Source organism: Muntiacus reevesi, chromosome X, assembly GCF_963930625.1.
Source record: "Muntiacus reevesi chromosome X, mMunRee1.1, whole genome shotgun sequence".
In the NCBI taxonomy this organism is placed as follows: Eukaryota; Metazoa; Chordata; class Mammalia; order Artiodactyla; family Cervidae; genus Muntiacus; species Muntiacus reevesi.
The window spans coordinates 36,969,757-36,987,407 of record NC_089271.1 but is presented as its reverse complement, the minus strand read 5'-3'; the positions used below and the strand labels follow the sequence as shown (position 1 = coordinate 36,987,407).

General features: G+C 44.6%; 1 protein-coding gene across 2 annotated transcripts in view; it reads left to right on the top strand.

The window, feature by feature from the left end:
* Positions 1–17,651, top strand: part of SRPX (sushi repeat containing protein X-linked) — a 138,465-nt gene that overhangs the window by 76,178 nt on the left and 44,636 nt on the right. For both annotated transcript variants that reach the window (XM_065915539.1, XM_065915540.1), the window contains 4 exons: positions 10,831–10,957; positions 14,411–14,532; positions 15,540–15,719; positions 17,467–17,600. In XM_065915539.1, coding sequence (XP_065771611.1) covers positions 10,831–10,957; positions 14,411–14,532; positions 15,540–15,719; positions 17,467–17,600 — 563 coding nt within the window. The remainder of the gene's footprint in view (positions 1–10,830; positions 10,958–14,410; positions 14,533–15,539; positions 15,720–17,466; positions 17,601–17,651) is intronic.

Here is a 17,651-nt window from a genome sequence, read left to right as displayed (position 1 = left end):
CCTCTGTCCATGCGATTTCCCAGGCAAGAATACTGGAGTGGGTAGATTCTCCAGGCAACCTTTCTGACCCAGGGAAGCGTCTCCTGAATTGGCAGGCAGATTCTCTAGCACTGCGCCACCTAGAGATTAGTTAGAGCAGAAATCCATCCCAACCAAGGGCTGGGGGGAGCAAAAGTGGCCTAGTGGTATTACCCAAAGTCCATAAACTCACCCTGAGGCTGACATGTCTGCAGCTGACACCATCATGGATGAGAATGAAGTCAGGAGCCCAGGAAACCTTCAGGAAAGCCCCTATCAGAAGCCTAATGGCTTCCCTCTTCATCCTGCCCTCTGTCCTCATGGGAGTGCCTCCCATTGGCAAACCTAGCTGGCACCCAGCTGGCAGAAGGAGTCCAAGACATGTCAATTTGAGAATTCAATATAGGCAGTAAAGATTTCAGTGCAGGTGATGACTTAAAAAAAAAAAACTGAGTGCCAACAGAATCTGTGCCACAGAGGCCTTTTTCTTTCTTTTATTTATTATTATTTTTTGGCGGTACTGTGTGTTTGTTGCTGCACGTGGACTTTCTCTAGTTGCGCTAAGTGGAGGGCTACTCTCTAGTTGTGATGTCCGGGCTTCTCATTGTGGTGGCTTCTCTTGTTGTGGAACATGGGCTCTAGGCACACGGGCTCTAGACTCATGGGCACACGTGGTTGTGTCACACAGGTTTAGTTGCCCCGAGGCATGTGGAATCTTCCCGGACCAGGGACTGAACCCGTCTCCCCTGTACTGGCAGGAGGATTCCCAACCACTGGACCACCAGGAAGTCCTCAGCAGCCTTCCTCTGAGGTCTTAGGCATCTCCCTGTAAATCGCTGTCGTTCTCAGTGAGGAGGAGCCTGCAAAGCGGCCCTGCTCAGTCCATACACGTAGGATAGTGCTCAGGCTGTGAGCTCCAAGCAGCTTCTAGAAGGACATGACCTGAGGCCAGATGTTGAGGTCAGAAGAGCCCCTCCCAGATGTTGCTTTCACTCGCTGCCTGGTGACTTGGAGTGTGCAAACTAGCTCTTCAGAACACTCCACTCCACCCCCCACCCCCGACTTGAATGTCTGTTCCCTCACATTGGAAGGGGCAGAGGTGATGGGAGGGGAGGAGATACTCGAAAATCTCCCTGCTGAGCAAGCACTGGCAGAATCCTCCAGGGATCACAGTGTTGAGATGTCCAGATTATACGTAACAATGGAAAGAAAGTGCTGATTGTTCTCAAAAAGCAACAAGCGTGTCTTAAGCCGAACCAGATGGGCCTGGAACCTTCCCAGAGGGAGAGAGAAAAAACTAAGAAATGAACCCCAGTTCCAGGGGATTGATCTTAGAGTGGGACAGAGCAAGGTACAGACATCTTTGGGGGTAGGGGAATTGGTGCATGCAGTGGGAGGGGAGAAAAGGAGATCAGTGATCAATGAGCTCCCAGGAAAAAAAAAAAAGGAAATAAGACACAGCAAACAGGCAAATCTTTCTTTGATTCTGTGACAGAGAAGCTGGAGTTTGTCCCCCGTGAATTTTACTCCAGGGATGTCATGGACTCTTTGGCTTTCAATGTATTATTAAATGAATTTATTGACTTGGTGTGTTGGCAGGGCTCGGGGGTCTGTGAGCACAGCTTGGAGCCTCAGCCTAGTTTAGGAGCTGACACATGGTGGCCAAGGAATTCTCAGATTTCTACACTGCCTTGAGCAATGGCTCTAGGTCCAGCTGTGTTGAATGCTAAGGAAATCCTCTCAGTTCTCCTTCAGATCTGGAGGGAGGAGAGAACCCTGGGCTGGCTTTTGATGCTGAGGTGGTCAGTTCTGTGGTCTGGCTAATTTGAAAGGACCACAAGTCAAAATTCATTCTAGGACCACAAGTCAAAATTCATTCTCTTAGGCAGCCTACACTCTGGCAGTAGACTCAATGTCCATGGTTATTTCAAAAACAGATATAGATAGAAATAAGTCAGTGTAGGAGGAAGAAAAAAACATACTGCAAATTGCAGGAGGGTAAAATATTTAGAGAGCCACAACTTCCATTGATAGATATATATATGAAAAACCAAACCCATAGACTGTAACAACTATTGTTTTGGGGTATATTTTTTTCTTTCTTTCCATTTTTAGTCCTTTCCGGTTACATTGGCATGTAGATATAACAATGGACAGTTATAATTACAGGTCCTCTCCTTTGGACCAACACTTTTCCCTAGGCCAACAGGAAGAGAAAAAAAATTCAAGTAAATTTAAAACCCATGGACAATGAAAACAGAGCAAGTATCTTCAGATACACAGGGAGCCCCATTGAGATGTTTTAACAAAAGACCATGTACAAACCATCTTGCTTCCTGAAATTACTCTCTGCTTGTTTTATATTTCCTGTGAATAGAATAGTTGGAGAAGTCTGGAATAAAAAAAAAATCTCTGCAGTTTTAGATATGCAAATTGATGGACTACTTTTCCAGCTTCCCAATTATCTGACAGCTCGGTTGACCCAGTGACCCACAAGGAAGTTTACTGGGCAGAATGGTATTATTTCTAGAGATTCAGTTGAGGATACAAACGTCGTGGGGCTGAGAATAAATGTATCAGGGCATTGCTGTAAATGCTCTAAAATCATACAAAATTTTCCCAGGTTGACAAATATACATTGTTTTATAAACTTTCAGGAAGCTAGTTTCAGCTTTGCAACAAGTTGCTTGATTGAGATACTACTCCACTTTTTTTTTTGGCCCCACTGCATGGCATGTAGAATTTGCCCAACCAGGGCATGCAGAATCTAGCTCTCTGATCAGGGATCGAACCCGCGTCCCCTGCATTGGAAACTTGAAGTCTCCAGTGGTTACGCTACCACCTTGGAAGTCCGAGATACTGCTCCATTTTTTAAACTGGCATGATTTTTAGCACAAACAGGTAAACTGTTATTGCACCACTGTAGTATATCCCCAATGAATTTTTAGTTTGGCATCTTTCTGATGAAGATAGTGACTTCCAATTGTGGAATTCTTTGCTTCTCAACTCTTTGGTCCATTGGGAAAGTTTCCTCATATCTCATATGGTGCCAAAGAAGTGGGAACTCTGTTCAGGGACATGCACATGGATTACAATCTAGCTGGGGGAAGCAAGCAATGAGGGAAGTTTTCAGTGGCCAGGTTTGTTCTGGCTTGGTTAGTCACTCTCTCTCTGTGCCAGGAAATGACCACTTCTTCCCTCCATCAACAACCTCCAACTATTTTATGTTTGTGTCAGTAATCTATTGCTGCACAACCAATCACCCAGAACTTAGTGGCTTCCGTCAACCATGTTATGGCTCATGGTTGTTTGGGTTGGCAATTTGGGCAGGGCTTGGTGGAGACAGCTCACCTTTGTTGCACATAGTCATGGCCAATGTCTGGGGCTGGAGGATCCAAGATGGCTTCACTCCTGTGTGCAGCATCTCACTCAGAGGTCCCTGTACTGGCTAACATTTGAGTCCCTTTTTTCTCTCTCCCTTCATTTCTCATCTTCTCCACTTGGCATCTCAAGTCAGATAATTGGGCTTTTTTAGATGGCAGCTGGCTTCTGAGCTGGTAAACACAGACGGTGCCAGACTGTTTAAGGGCCTATGCCTGGGATTGGCAAAGAATCACTTCCCTTGCATTCTGTCAGTCAAAGCAAGTTACAAGCCAGGCACAGATTCAGATGGAGGGGAGGCAGACTTTACCTCTTGGTAGAAGGTTGCTGTTGTTCAGTTGCTCAGTTGTGTCCAACTCTTTGCAACCCCATGGACTGCAGCCTGCCAGGCCTCCTTGTCCCCCACCTTCTCCTGGAGTTTGCCCAAGTTCATGTCTATTGCATCAGTGATGCCATCCAACCATCTCATCCTCTGTTGCCCCTTCTGCTTCTGCCTTCAGTCTTTCCCAGCATCAGGGTCTTTTCCAATGAATCAGCTGTTCACATCAGGTAGCCAAACTATTGTAGCTTCAGCATCAGTCCTTCCAATGAATATTCAGGATTGATATCCTTTAAGATTGACTGGTTTGATCTCCTTGCAGTCCAAGGGACTCTCAAGTCTTCTCCAACACCACAGTTTGAAAGCATCAATTCTTCGGCCCTCAGCCATCTTTATGATCCAGCTCTCACATCCGTACATGACTACTGGAAAAACCATAACTTTGACTAGATGAAACTTTGTTGGCAAAGTGATGTCTCTGCTTTTTAATATGCTGTCTAGGTTGGTCATAGCTTTTCTTCCAAGGAGCATGCATCTTTTAATTTTGAGGCTGCAGTCACCATCCGCAGTGATTTTGGAGCCCAAGAAAATTAAGTCTGTCTCTGTTTCCATTTTTTCCTCCATCTATTTGCCATGAAGTGATGAGACCGGATGCCATGATCTTAGTTTTTTGAATGTTGAGTTTTAAGTCAGCTATTTTACTCTCCTCTTTCACCTTCATCAAGAGGCTCTTTAGTTCCTCTTCACTTTCTGCCATAAGGGTGGTGTCATCTACATATCTGAGGTTATTGATATTTCTCCCTGCAATCTTTTTTTGTTTTTTTTTTTCTCCCTGCAATCTTGATGCCAGCTTGTGCTTCACCCAGCCTGGCATTTCACATGAAGTACTTTGCATATAAGTTAAATAAGCAGGGTGACAATATACAACCTTGATGTACTCCTTTCCCAATTTGGAATCAGTCCATTGTTCAATGTCCAGTTCTTCTACCTCTTGCTTCTGACTGTTGCTTCTTGATCTGCATACAGGTTTATCAGGAGGCAGTTAAGGTGGTCTGGTATTTCATATCTTTAAGAATTTTCCCCAGTTTGCTGTGATTCACACAGTCAAAGGGTTTTCTGTAGTCAGTGAAACATAAGTAGATGTTTTTATGGAATTCCCTTGCTTTTTCTATGATCCAACAGATGTTGGCAATTTGATCTCTGGTTCCTCTGCCTTTTCTAAATCCAGCTTACATCTGGAAGTTCTTGGTTCATGTACTGTTGAAGCCTAGCTTGAAGTATTTTGAGCATTACCTTGCCTAGAATGTGAAATGAGCATGATTGTGCAGTATTTTGAATATTTGTTGGCATTGCTCATCTTTGGAATTGGAATGAAAACTGACAATTTTTAGTCCTGTGGCCACTGCTGAGTTTTCCAAATTTGCTGACATATTGAGTTCAGCACTTTCACAGCATCATGTTTTAGGATTTTAAATAGCTCAGCTGGAATTCTGTCACCTCCAGTAACTTTGTTCCTAGTAATGCTTCCAAAGACCACCTGACTTCACACTCCAGGATGTCTGGCTCTAGGCAAGTGATCACATCATCATGGATATCTGGGTCAGTAAGACCTTTTTTGTATAGTTCTTCTGTGTATTCTTACCACCTCTTCTTAATCTCTTCTGCTTCTGATAGTTCCTTGCCATTTCTGTCCTTTATTGTGTCCATCTTAGCATGAAATGTTCCCTTTATTTTCTTGAAGGGACTCTAATCTTTCCCATTTTATTGTTGGTAGGAGGAACTGCATGTATATAAGGGGATTATGGGTAGCCACCTTCCCAGGAAATTCACCAGAGTATTCTTTGTTAGAAATCAGAGCTTAGAAATCATTAGTGAAGTACATCTTGGAAGATGTCATACCAAATTTGAAAAAAACATGTGTGGTTGCTTATATCCTATTTCCAGGTATATTAATAAAGCCAAAATCATAATACTTTAAACAAGTTAGAACTTCCATTCTCATATAAATATCCAGGCAGTGTCCTAGACCCAACCTCCTCCTCATTTGTTCTTTCACTCTCAACTTGCAGCTTTCATCTGTAATCAAAGATGGCTGTTCACAGCTCACCACTTCATACACATTCAAACCAGGGTGGAGGAAAAAGAAAGAAGAGAGTACCTCCCGCCCCAAACACACACATACTTTTTTAAAGCACAACCCAGAAGTTGCACATGTCACTTTTTCTCACAGCTCATTGGTGGAACCCATCCCATGGTCATAGATAACTTGAAACAAGGCTTGGAATCAAATCTTCTTTCTGGAGGGTCACAGGCCCAGAAAAACTTCTTTTCTTCTGAAGAAATAGACATACATGGGCTTTTCTCCACTTGCAGAGAATGGGAGATACTCTCTACTTGTGATGCGCGGGTTTCTCATCCTGGTAGCTTCTCTTGTTGTAGAGCACAGGGTCTAGGGTGAATGGGCTTCAGTAGTTGCGGCTCCTGGGCTCTGGAGCACAGGCTCCGGAGTTGTGGCACATGGGTTTACTTGCTCCATGGCATGGGGAATCTTCCTGGACCAGTGATCAAACATGTGTCTTCTGCATTGGCAGGCAAATTCTTAACCATTGGACCACCACGGAAGCCCTCACCCTCTTTTTTTATTCCCACCATCTATCTGGTTAGACATAGTAAATATTCCCAAGTATGTAGTATAGCTTCACAGATAAACAGAGGTTGACACAGTGCGACATGTTTGTTTCTGGTATTTTATATGCAGAGAAGAAACTAGAGCACAGAGGCAGGGGACAGTTTGTCAGATGTCTCCAGTGAGTGGGGCAGAGGCCAAGATGTTCATGAGAGTTGCCGGGTTGCCACACCGTAACTGGCCCTGTTGGTGCTCTGACTCAACAAGGAATTGTGATCAGGTTTCTACAGTAACTTTGTTTATTTCATTCATGGAAATTTATAATAATGTAGAAATAGCAGTGATGGCCATAGCTATGTAATAATAGGCTTCAGTTTCTGGAGCATCTGCTGGAGGGCAGGCCAGCTAGTCTCATCAGCTGAAAAAGAGGGCCTGATGCTTGAGAATCTGACAGGGGTCCGCTCTGCTGCCACTTTTCCAGGATTTATGGGGAAGTTGGATGTGATGACCAGGAAAGAATGTGTATGCAGAGGATGGAGGGAAATAACTAGCTCAGTAGCAGGCAGACACACAGAAGTCTTCGACTGATTAAAATTTAAAAATATGTGATCATGTCTTAAAATCCTAGACCGCAAAGAAGTTCCCAAAGAGAGGAAAGGCTTCCCAGACTATAAATGGGGATGATAACAACAAGATTTAGTCTAGTGGTTGGTGGCGAGAATTCAGTGAAATAATGCAGGGAGGGTCAGTAAACAAATATTAGTTATTATCGTTAGTGCTTTATTTCCTCTTGGTTCTTGTTTGGAAGAACAAGAAAAAGTAGGCCAAATTCAACTGATCATTGTTAGCTGTCAGAAACTGGCTTTGGGAAGCTCTGAGACTATTCACCCAGATAACCTAATTTGGAGCTGTGTTTGCTCAGTGTCAATATGTCTAGTTCATAGGGAAAACAATCCAGCATATCATCCAGATGTTTAGTTTACATGACACAAAGGGTAAGAATATCTTTTCACTCTGACAGTGTTGCTCCAAGAAAATATGGTAACACTAAGTAATTTTATATTGAAATCTATTTCCCTTCCTCCTCCCCTCCTTTATGGCTTTAATTTTTTTTCTAGATTCAGTATTATTCAGTCGCTCTGTCATGCCTGACTCTTTTGCAACCCCATGGGCTGTAGCCCATCAGGCTCCTCTGTCCTTGGGATTTCCCAGGCAAGAATACTAAAGTGGGTTGCCGTTTCCTTCTCCAGGGGATCTTCCTGATCCAGGGATCAAATCTGTGTCTCCTGCATTGGCAGGCAGGTTCTTTACCCCTGGGCCACAGTACAGCATTTTTAATTGATATATAATTCATTTTCACACCCCCCTCTTTTAAAAAATATTTTTGCCCATGCCATGCAGCATGTGAGATCCTAGTCCCCTGATCAGGGATTGAACCTGCACCCCATGCAGTGGAAGCACAGAGTCCTAACCATGGACCGCCAGGGGAGTCCCTTGGCTTCAATTTTTTAAAAAATAAATATGCTTTCTATTATGAGCTTGCTGACTATATTTGACCAGCAGGGGGCAGGTATTATATACATATCTTTCTGATTCTCCCAAAGCTGAAAAATAGTTCATCTGAACTATAAAAGTATGTCTTCTATTACCTATCGTAGTAAAAACAAAAAAGGACTGTTTTTAACATCTTAGCAACTGAAAATAGACACCTCTAACTCATTTAAAGCAGCCTTCATCTCACCATCTCGTTGATAAACTATGAGTTCTAAGAAGCATTTTTTTTTTCACAGTTACTATCCCTGAAATTAGCATGCATCTCACAATTGGTAACTTAGATTTAATAAAATATAGTTATTCACTTTAGGATTAGCATATTATGGCTGTAAATTCACACTCCACTGAGGCATGGCATTGAATGAAAATGAATTTGGATCGCTGAAGACACTACTGTTTAACAAATTATTTGTGATTTCTTTCCCTAAATAAAATGACAGTTATTGGACAAGACACAAGAGAAAGTGTATGAAGACTTGACTTGGTGCATTTAGTCTCTCAGAAATGTTTGTGATTCAGAATCAAAGGACATTTCATTTTCATTCAGGCTATAGTAGTATTTAAACACTTACCATATGTATGCATTAGTATGCTGTAATGTTCTTTATCTTTCTGGCTTACTTTGTATAACGGGCTCCAGTTTCATCCATCTCATTAGAACTGATTCAAATGAATTCTTTTTAATGGCTGAGTAATATTCCATGGTGTATATGTACCACAGCTTCCTTATCCATTCGTCTGCTGATGAACATCTAGGTTGCTTCCATGTCCTGGCTATTATAAACAGTGCTGCGATGAACATTGGGGTGCACGTGTCTCTTTCAGATCTGGTGTGTATGCCCAGGAGTGGGATTGCTGGGTCATATGGTGAGGGTGGGATGTTCTGAGAGAACAGCATTGAAACAAGTATACTATCAAGGGTGAAACAGATCACCAGCCCAGGCTGGATGCATGAGACAAGTGCTCAGGGCTGGTGCACTGGGAAGACCCAGAGGGATGGGATGGGGAGGGAGGTGGGAGGGGTGATCGGGATGGGGAACACATGTAAATCCATGGCTGATTCATGTCAATGTATGGCCAAAACCACTACAATATTGTAAAGTAATTAGCCTCCAACTAATAAAAATAAATGGAAAAAAAAAAATAAACAATTACCAGTTGACATGTAAAATAACGCAAATCAAAATGTTAATTTACTCTGCCCTCTTAAAAATACATTCTCTGCCTGTTGAAAATCATCAAGTAGAGCTTGCAAAAGTTTGAATTCCCCCTTCTTGTGATTTCACGTTGTGTGTGCATGTGTTAGTCACTCAGTCATGTCTGACTCTCTGCGACCTCTTGGACTGCAGCTCACCAGGCTCCTCTATCCATGGAATTCTCCAGGCAAGAATACTGGAGTAGGTTGCCATTCCCTTCTCCAGGGGATCTTCCCAACCCAGGGACTGAACCTGGGTCTACTGCATTGCAGGAAGATTCTTTACCCTCTGAGTCACCAAGGAAGTCTGTTCTAAGAATAAGTGCTCTAATTTGGGTTATAATTCACATTCTCATTATTTCCATGCCTGACCTTAAATAGATCACTTATGCTGTCTGAGGCTCAGTTTCCTGATCTGTAAAATGAGAGCATTGGGTAACTCCTGTAAGCCTCCATAGCATTTACTTTTATGTAGTCTAGAGCAGTGTTAATTTTCTACCTCGTGTCATATTTCACATATGGTGACATAATCCCCTCAACAGACTGTCAACTCTGAGAATAACATGATTCTCTTGCCTTTGCATGCCCAAGCCCAGCAGCTGAAATGATGCCTTGGGGAAGGCTGGTCCTCATTAAAGATTTGTTGCCTTGAATTGAATCAAACTAGATGATACCTAAGGCACTTTTCTCTAGTATCTGATGATACTGTCTTTAAAGCAGGAAGGACTCACTATGGCTGAATGATTTCTAGTTGGGTAAATGCTATGTTGCCAAGTCAACAGGCAGAGCTTGGAAGCGTGGGGAAGAAGTTGCTGTACCTGATAAATTACCCTACAAGACACTAGCAAGGCCAGTTGATTGCTGGTTTAGCCATACACAGGTAAGTACTCACACAGTCTTTAAAACTCAGCAGGCATATCACTGGAAACTCTGCTTAGTGTGATGTGGCAGCCTGGGTCGGAGGGGAGAATGGGGTAGAATGGATATGTATATATGTGTACACACACACACACACACACACACACACAGCTGAGTCACTCTGCTATGTGCCTGTAACTATCACAATCATTGTTAATCGGCTATACCCCAATACGGGCTTCCCTGGTGGCTGAGTGGTAAAGAACCCACCTGTGATGCAGAAGACGCAGGAGGCCTCGGGTTTGATCCCTGGGTTGGTAAGATCCCCTGGAGGAGGGCATGGCAACCCACTCCATATTCTTGTCTGGAGACTCCCATAGACAAAGGATCCTGATGAGCTACAGTCCATAGGGTCGCAAGCAGTAGGACATGACTGAAGCGACTGAACACACATGCATATCCCAATACAAAATAAAAAGTCAAACTCGGCAGACAAGAAGGGGCAAGATGAAGGGAAAGAAGATAAATACAGAAGGGGTGAAGAAACCCTTCAAAAATAGGGAGCACCTAGAGCTTTGGGCAGCCACAAAGATGATGCAGTGGTAAAGAACCTGCCTGCCAATGCAGGAGATACAAGAGACAAGGGTCCAATCCCAGGTCAGGAAGATCCCCTGGAGAAGGAAATGGCAACCCATTTTAGTATTCTTCCTCTGGGAAATCTCATGGACAGAGGAGCCTGGTGAGCTACAGTCCATGGGGTCACAAAGAGTCAGACACAACTCAGCACAGAGCTTTGGGCATGTCCAATGGTGGGTTGGGTGTCGAACCCCAGGTTGATATTTCCTGATGATGGTGAGAATATTCTGATTATATTTTCAGACCTCGAACCTCCTAGAATCAAGTGTCCAAGTGTGAAGGAACGCATTGCAGAACCCAACAAGCTGACAGCCCGAGTGTCCTGGGAGACACCCGAGGGAAGAGACACAGCAGATGGCATTCTCACTGAGTAAGTGCAACTTGGCAGCTGGAATGAGGTTGCCTGTTTATGTGAGAAGTTCACTACCAAGAATAAGGAAGTGTGTATCTGCTGGTCAGTGTATGCTTTTGGACTCGGAACAGCACTCTTTCAGCCACACCTCATTAATTTATTTTTCTTCACTGTCTGGCATACTACATTCTTCACTTATGTATTTGTTTATTGCCTGTCTCAACTACAGTATGTTTGCAGCCATATCCTTAGTGCCCAGAACCATGCCTAGCACATAGTTGCTACTTAGTAACTGTTTGTTGAAGGAAAGAAAGGAAGTCAGAAGGAGTGGTGGGGAGAAGGGAGGAAAAGGGACAGAAGGAGGAAGAGGAAGCCAAGTGGTTAATTCACGGAAAGACTCACTGCCATTGTCTGCTAGGCCCTCTACCCAGGCCTTCCTAAGCCACTGCCTCCCTGGGAACCTGTCTCCCAGGTGGAGCTCAGCGTCGCCCCCTTGTGCTCGGGGAGTATGTTTTAGAGCAGAACTCCAAAATCTCTTGTGTTTTGGCACCTGTTTCTTTCACAACTTTTGATTTTTAATTTTTTAATATATGACCATTAAACACTTAAACCACTTGTAAATAAAAGAGAAGGAGTCCTTCTGCCTTCTTCCCCACCCCAACCCCCTTCTCCAGGACCAACTGCACAAAGAGTTTGAAATACATCCCCAAAATCTTTAAAAATGGGTGGTTCCCTTCAGTGAAGTTCAGCCACATGTTATTCTAATCTAGCAGCTGCGCCCGTGTCCCTGCGGCTATGGATAGGCCATCATGTTCCCTGGAGGCCACTTCTTCAGATATGAAGTAGTATGTTCACATCCATGCCTAGAGTACACGCTCCTATTAGACCTCCCCACCGAGTTTCCATCTGTGGACAAAGAACACCTCTGACTTACCCCTGGTGAGCCATACAGCAGGGCAAGGCTTTCTAGAATTCTGTCAACCCAGGCTGGGCAAGAGAATATGTTTCTAAGCCATTATTAGCCATAACAAACATTTTCTTCTAGGAAGAGGCTCAGTCTTTCACCCCTAGGACATTTTGTTCTGACAGCCTGATAATTTTTCCCACCATCTAGCTTAGATCATATTTGTTATGTTTCCCCTTGTAATTCCTCAAAGATAAAGTGTGAGTATTAAGAAATTATTTATTTCCTGTCACATACATCTGCCACCCCTTAAGGAGAAACTTTAGGCAATGGGGATTAAAAATATAAGTCACAGTTGATACAACCATGTCATGCGTCATGTGTGTGTGCTCAGTCATGTCCAACTCTTTGTGACCCCATGGACTTTAGCCTGCCAGGCTCCTCTGGCCATGGGAGTCTCCAGGGAGAATATTGGAGTAGGTTGCCATTTCTTCCTCCAAGGGATCTTCCTGACCCAGGGAGGGATCAAACCCAGGTCTCCTACATTGGCAGGCAGGCAGGCAGGTTCTTTACCCCTGAGCCACCTAGGTTCTTTACACCTGAGCCACCCTTGATGTCGTCAGGGATTGGCTTTTACCAATTGTTGAATCTTTTGGGACCCGGCAGGATGCCTGGCTCTGCCCCTAGCCCATAACAGATTCTTAGATTCTCACAACTGCGATTGCTATTGCAATCTGGTATAATATACACACAATGTCAGGTCATCAGATGACTCTAGTTATCTAGCAAGGATATTCACCTTGGCATTTTTGTGGTAATCTGTGTGTTACAGTTAGAAATGTGACATTTTGAAAGAGCATCTTAGTAACCTGAACCGTCTGTTCAGAACAGCTATTGGCTTCCTAAATTCTACAGCCCAGAGCCATCAGAGGTGTGGAGCAGAATGAGGAGTTCAAATAAGGCTGTCTTTTCCCCCTTTTCAGCTCTTGCTTGACCTCCTTGCTTCTCTGGCATTTCTCTTCTTTTCCTCGTGTCTTTTGCAAGCTTCTGTTCTGTAGTCCCCTTCTGGAGGGGAAGGTTCTAGTGTTAGGTGCTGAGAAAAGTGCTTCCTGCTTGCTCCCATATTTATGCCCTATGACTGTTATTTGCATGTCACACATGAAAGAGAGTCTCCAAGAGGTGAGTGGCCACTCATGTTTGAAGTCTGTTTGAAGTGTGCTTGCTGATGAGGACCCTAAAGCACCTAAGGCCCAGTGTGATGCGTCTGTAATGCAGGGATGCCTGGCGCTCTCGTAACACCCCTCACTGCATACTTGTAAACAACTGCCTCGTCCACCCGTGTGGAAGGTTCTCCTCAGTGGTGACAGTGAGAATTTCACACGCACATTGTCAGTCAATATTCTTTTCATTCCTCAGACGTGTAGAGAGAAGGGAAATTATCTATTGAAAAACAATTGATCATATTGTACCTACTGATATTCTTATCAGACAACTGGGAAGAAAGATGTGGGAGTCACCCTTGCTCTGTGACCTTGGGTGGGTTCCTTGATCTTTTGGTGACTCAGTTTCCTCATCTGTGAAATGGATATAATAACGCCTATGTCATAGAGTTGTTGAGAGGATTAAATAAACTACTCTATATGTGTGTGTGTGTGTGTGTGTGTGTGTATATATATATATATATATATATATATATATATAATGTGTAGAACCATGCCAGACATGTGTAAGGTTTATATACTGGGCTTCCCTGGTAGCTCAGAAGGTAAAGAATCTGCCTGCAATACGGGAAACTGGGTTCAATCCCTGGGTTGGGAAGATCCCCTGGAAGAGGGAATGGCAAGCCACGCCAGTATGCTTGCCTGGAGAATCCCCAGAGAGAGAGGAGCCGGGCAAGCTACAGTTCATGGGGTTGCAAAGAGTCAGACATGACTGAGTGACTCAGCACACACAGCACAAAGAATAATAATTATTATAATAATACTAATAATAAAGATAATAACAACTCGAGTTATTATTATGATCACCATGAAAATCACAGTGAATGTGCCTTTTGTTCAGGAAAGGTCGTCACCGAGATAAAAAAAAAAAGCAAAGAAAGTTCTAGCGCCCCCTGCAGGCCCAAATTGCCAGTGACTTCTGGGACTACCCTCTCAAATGATTTCCCTCAAAGAAAATTCCCTCATCCTCCCAATCAGGCGGCAGTTCAGGTCTCCCTTGGACCAAAGTAAGGAAGACTTGGGCTCTGGGTTCTTAGCGTCTCCCATCCTCTGTTCTACATCCCAACATGAAAAACCAGTCTGATCTTCCCAGAAACTGGGGACTTCCATTTTCTGGTCCCAAACTGCACTTCCAAAACAGAGTAAAGCTCAGAAAATTCTCTTCTGTGAGAATTAAACTAGTAAAACTGGCCATAGGCAGTCCCTTGGAGTCTCTGTATCTTGAACAGAATGGGTGCTCAACAAACACTCATGATGGTCCTCTTTGATCCTTAGGCCATCATAGCCTGATTGTTGTTAGGGCCTACAGCGATCATCTTTGGTGTTTCTGATTTTTCCCCCTTTAAGTGTTATTCTAAAAGGCCCACCCCCAGGCTCGCATTTTCCAGAAGGAGACCACAAGATCCAGTACACAGTCTATGACAGAGCCGAGAACAAGGGCACTTGCAAATTTCGAGTTAAAGTAAGAGGTAAGATGACTGCTTCTTGGCTTTTTTTTTTTCCTCTCTTTGTAAGAACAGAGGGAAGCAGAGGCTCAAGCTAGAACCTTCTGTGAGTGCCCATTGTCAGAGGACGACTTGCCAACTCTGGATTTGCCTCTGATCATGAGGCTAGGGGAAGGGTGTCACCTCACTGCCTAAATTTCACAATTCAAATCCGGATGAGGTTGAGTGCTGGCAGATGATTGAAGGAGTCCAAGAGAGCAGTAAGCTTGTCTCACATGAGCCCATCGCTGGCTGTCCCAGAACAAGAGTATTTAATAGCTTTTCATGTATATTATCAAGTGTGAAACAGTTCGCCAGTCCAGGTTTGATGCATGAGACAAGTGCTCAGTGCTGGTGCACTGGGAAGACCCAGAGGGAGGGGATGGGGAGGGAGGTGGGAGGGGGGTTCAGGATGGGGAACACATGTAAATCCATGGCTGATTCATGCCAATGTATGGCAAAAACCACTACAATATTGTAAATTAATTAGCCTTCAACTAATAAAAATAATTGGGGGAAAAAAATAAAAATAAAAACTAAAAAAAAAAATCGCTTTTCCACTCCTGGGCTTCAGTGACCAGCCAAAGCCCATTTGAGTCCTTCTATGAAGGAGGTTAGGAGCCCCTTAGGTAGCCCACCAGCTGATCATGTTCTTGGTGTTCCAGAACCTTTGGGAAAAAAAACGTTTTTAAGGTTTAGTTTGAGCTTCATGGTTTGGGTAGCTAATAACTAGCCATCTTTACTCCTTCCTCTTCTGGGTTCAGCCTCCTCATCTAGACCACGGGGAGCTGAATCAGTTCATCTCAGTGGTCTTGTTGGTTGGAACAGTGACCCTCCCAAGGCCCACCCACTGGCAGGTAGCCACACCTGCCCCTCGCTACACACCCGCCCAGTGTAGAAGCTGGTGTTTCTGACTCCTGCTCTTCCCTGCTTGCTTTGTGGTGGGGGGGGCACTCAGCACTGAGCACCCTCTGGGCTTGTGTCCCACACAGTGAGACGCTGCGGCAAGCTCCATGCCCCGGAGAACGGCTACATGAAGTGCTCCAGTGACGGCGATAATTACGGGGCCGTGTGTGAATTCTCCTGCGTCGGAGGCTACGAGCTCCAGGGGAGCTCTGCCCGAGTATGTCAGTCCAACCTGGCTTGGTCTGGCGCTGAACCCACCTGCACAGGTACGAGGGCAGCTCTCTCTCCAGCCAGCAGCAGACCCTGAAGCCCCTTTGGTTCCGATTTCCAGGACAGGGAGGCTTTTGTTCTATATACTTTGAAAGGTTCAGCGCCAGCCATCTTCATCTGTTGGGTGATAACAGTCCTCCAATAACTGGGCAGCCCAGTCTTGCCCACTCTCCTCCTTCGCCTCTGCTCATCTTCTGATTTCTCTCACATGTCCTCTAAGGAGGAAGCGGGAGGTAGGAGCCCAGGGTTCATTATAAATCAGTGGCATTATGAATTAGCAAAGTCTGCACCCTTGGGACCTCCCTGACAGTCCAATGGCTATGACTCTGCGCTCCCAATACAGGGGGCCAGGGTTCGATCCCTGATCAGGGAACTAGATCCCACATGCCACAATGAAGAGTCGCTTGCCACCACTAAAACCTCGTGCAACCCAAACAAAAAACATCTATACCCTTGTTCTTCTCTTCAAAGCCAGTACGCTACTGTGTACAGATGATAGAGCCCTTGCTTTGCAGCACTAGCTGGAAAGTCCCGCAGATCTTGGGCCTTCGGGATCTTTCCTCCTAAAGTCAAATGAGGAAGCAAATACTTTACCTTCTCCTGGAGCTGTTGAAAGGATGAAATGAGGTCATCTATTGAACAGTCGAATTGAGCAAGACTTGGCATATGGTCCCGGGGTTGGGAAGATCCCCTGGAGAAGGGAATAGCAATCCACTCCAGTATTCTATTCTGGATAACAGCAACAATAATGAAACTAAAACTTTCAATACCTGTCAGCTGTTATTACTGAGGAATAAAAATTGGGCTGGGTAGCGATCATAGTGTGACATTTGGACTAGCCAGAAAATTCTGGACATGGCTTCTATTTCTGTACTTCACTTTTTCTCATTTCCTAGTACTTTCTCATCTTTATGCTTTCCCTTTCATCTTAGCAGCTCAGAATTAGCTCAGAGAGAGAGACAGAGACACAGATACATACATCAACAGCTAAATGCCTGAGGCTCTTAAATTTCATTAAAATACAAAGAACATCCCTCTTTCCTTCCCTGTCTCATTTCCTGGGGTAGGAGAGTAATACCCCCCACTTCCAGTGCGCTGCAAACATATCCACATCGTAATCCCCAGAACCTGTGAATGTATTACCTTACGTAGCCAAAGGGACTTTAAAGTTGTAAATTAAGGATTTTGAGATGGGGAGAAGCACGTGGATTATCCAGGTGGGCTCAATGGAATCCCAAGCAGCCTTAATTAGAGGGAGGTGGAACTGCTCTCAGAGTGAGGTTGGAAGCTGCTGCGCTGTTGGCTTTGAAAGTGGAGGAAAGGCTAGGAGCCAAGGAATGCAAGGCGGCCTCTAGATTCTGGAAAAAGGCAAGGAAACAGATGCTCCCCCAGGGCATGTGGGTTGGGGGCGGCAGGGGAGGGGGCACAGCCCTGCCAACAGCCTTGACTTGACCCCAGTGAAACCCGTTCCAAACTTCGCACTGCCAGAATTGTAAGAGAATGTGTGTGAAGCCCCTAGGTTTGTGGTGATGAGTTGACCACAAGCCAGAGGAAACTAACATGCATCCCCATTCCCCAACTGAGTGCTCTTTGGGACGACCTCCTGAATAAACTGAAGACTTCTAGTTGAGTCTTTATCTCAGGGTTTACTTCTTACACATATGTTTCTGTGTCTCATCACAGTCTGTATTGAGCCAGAAGCAGTAGAGGGTTTCTGATCTACCTGACTGTTTCTGATTACAGCCATGAATGTCAATGTCGGCGTGAGAACAGCAGCTGCACTTTTGGATCAGTTTTATGAGAAAAGGAGACTGTTCATTGTGTCCACCCCCACAGCCCGAAACCTCCTCTACCGGCTGCAGCTGGGGTTGCTACAGGTGAGTCCTGGCAGTAGGGCCGAGGCAGGAGGGAGACCTCTGAACAGGAAG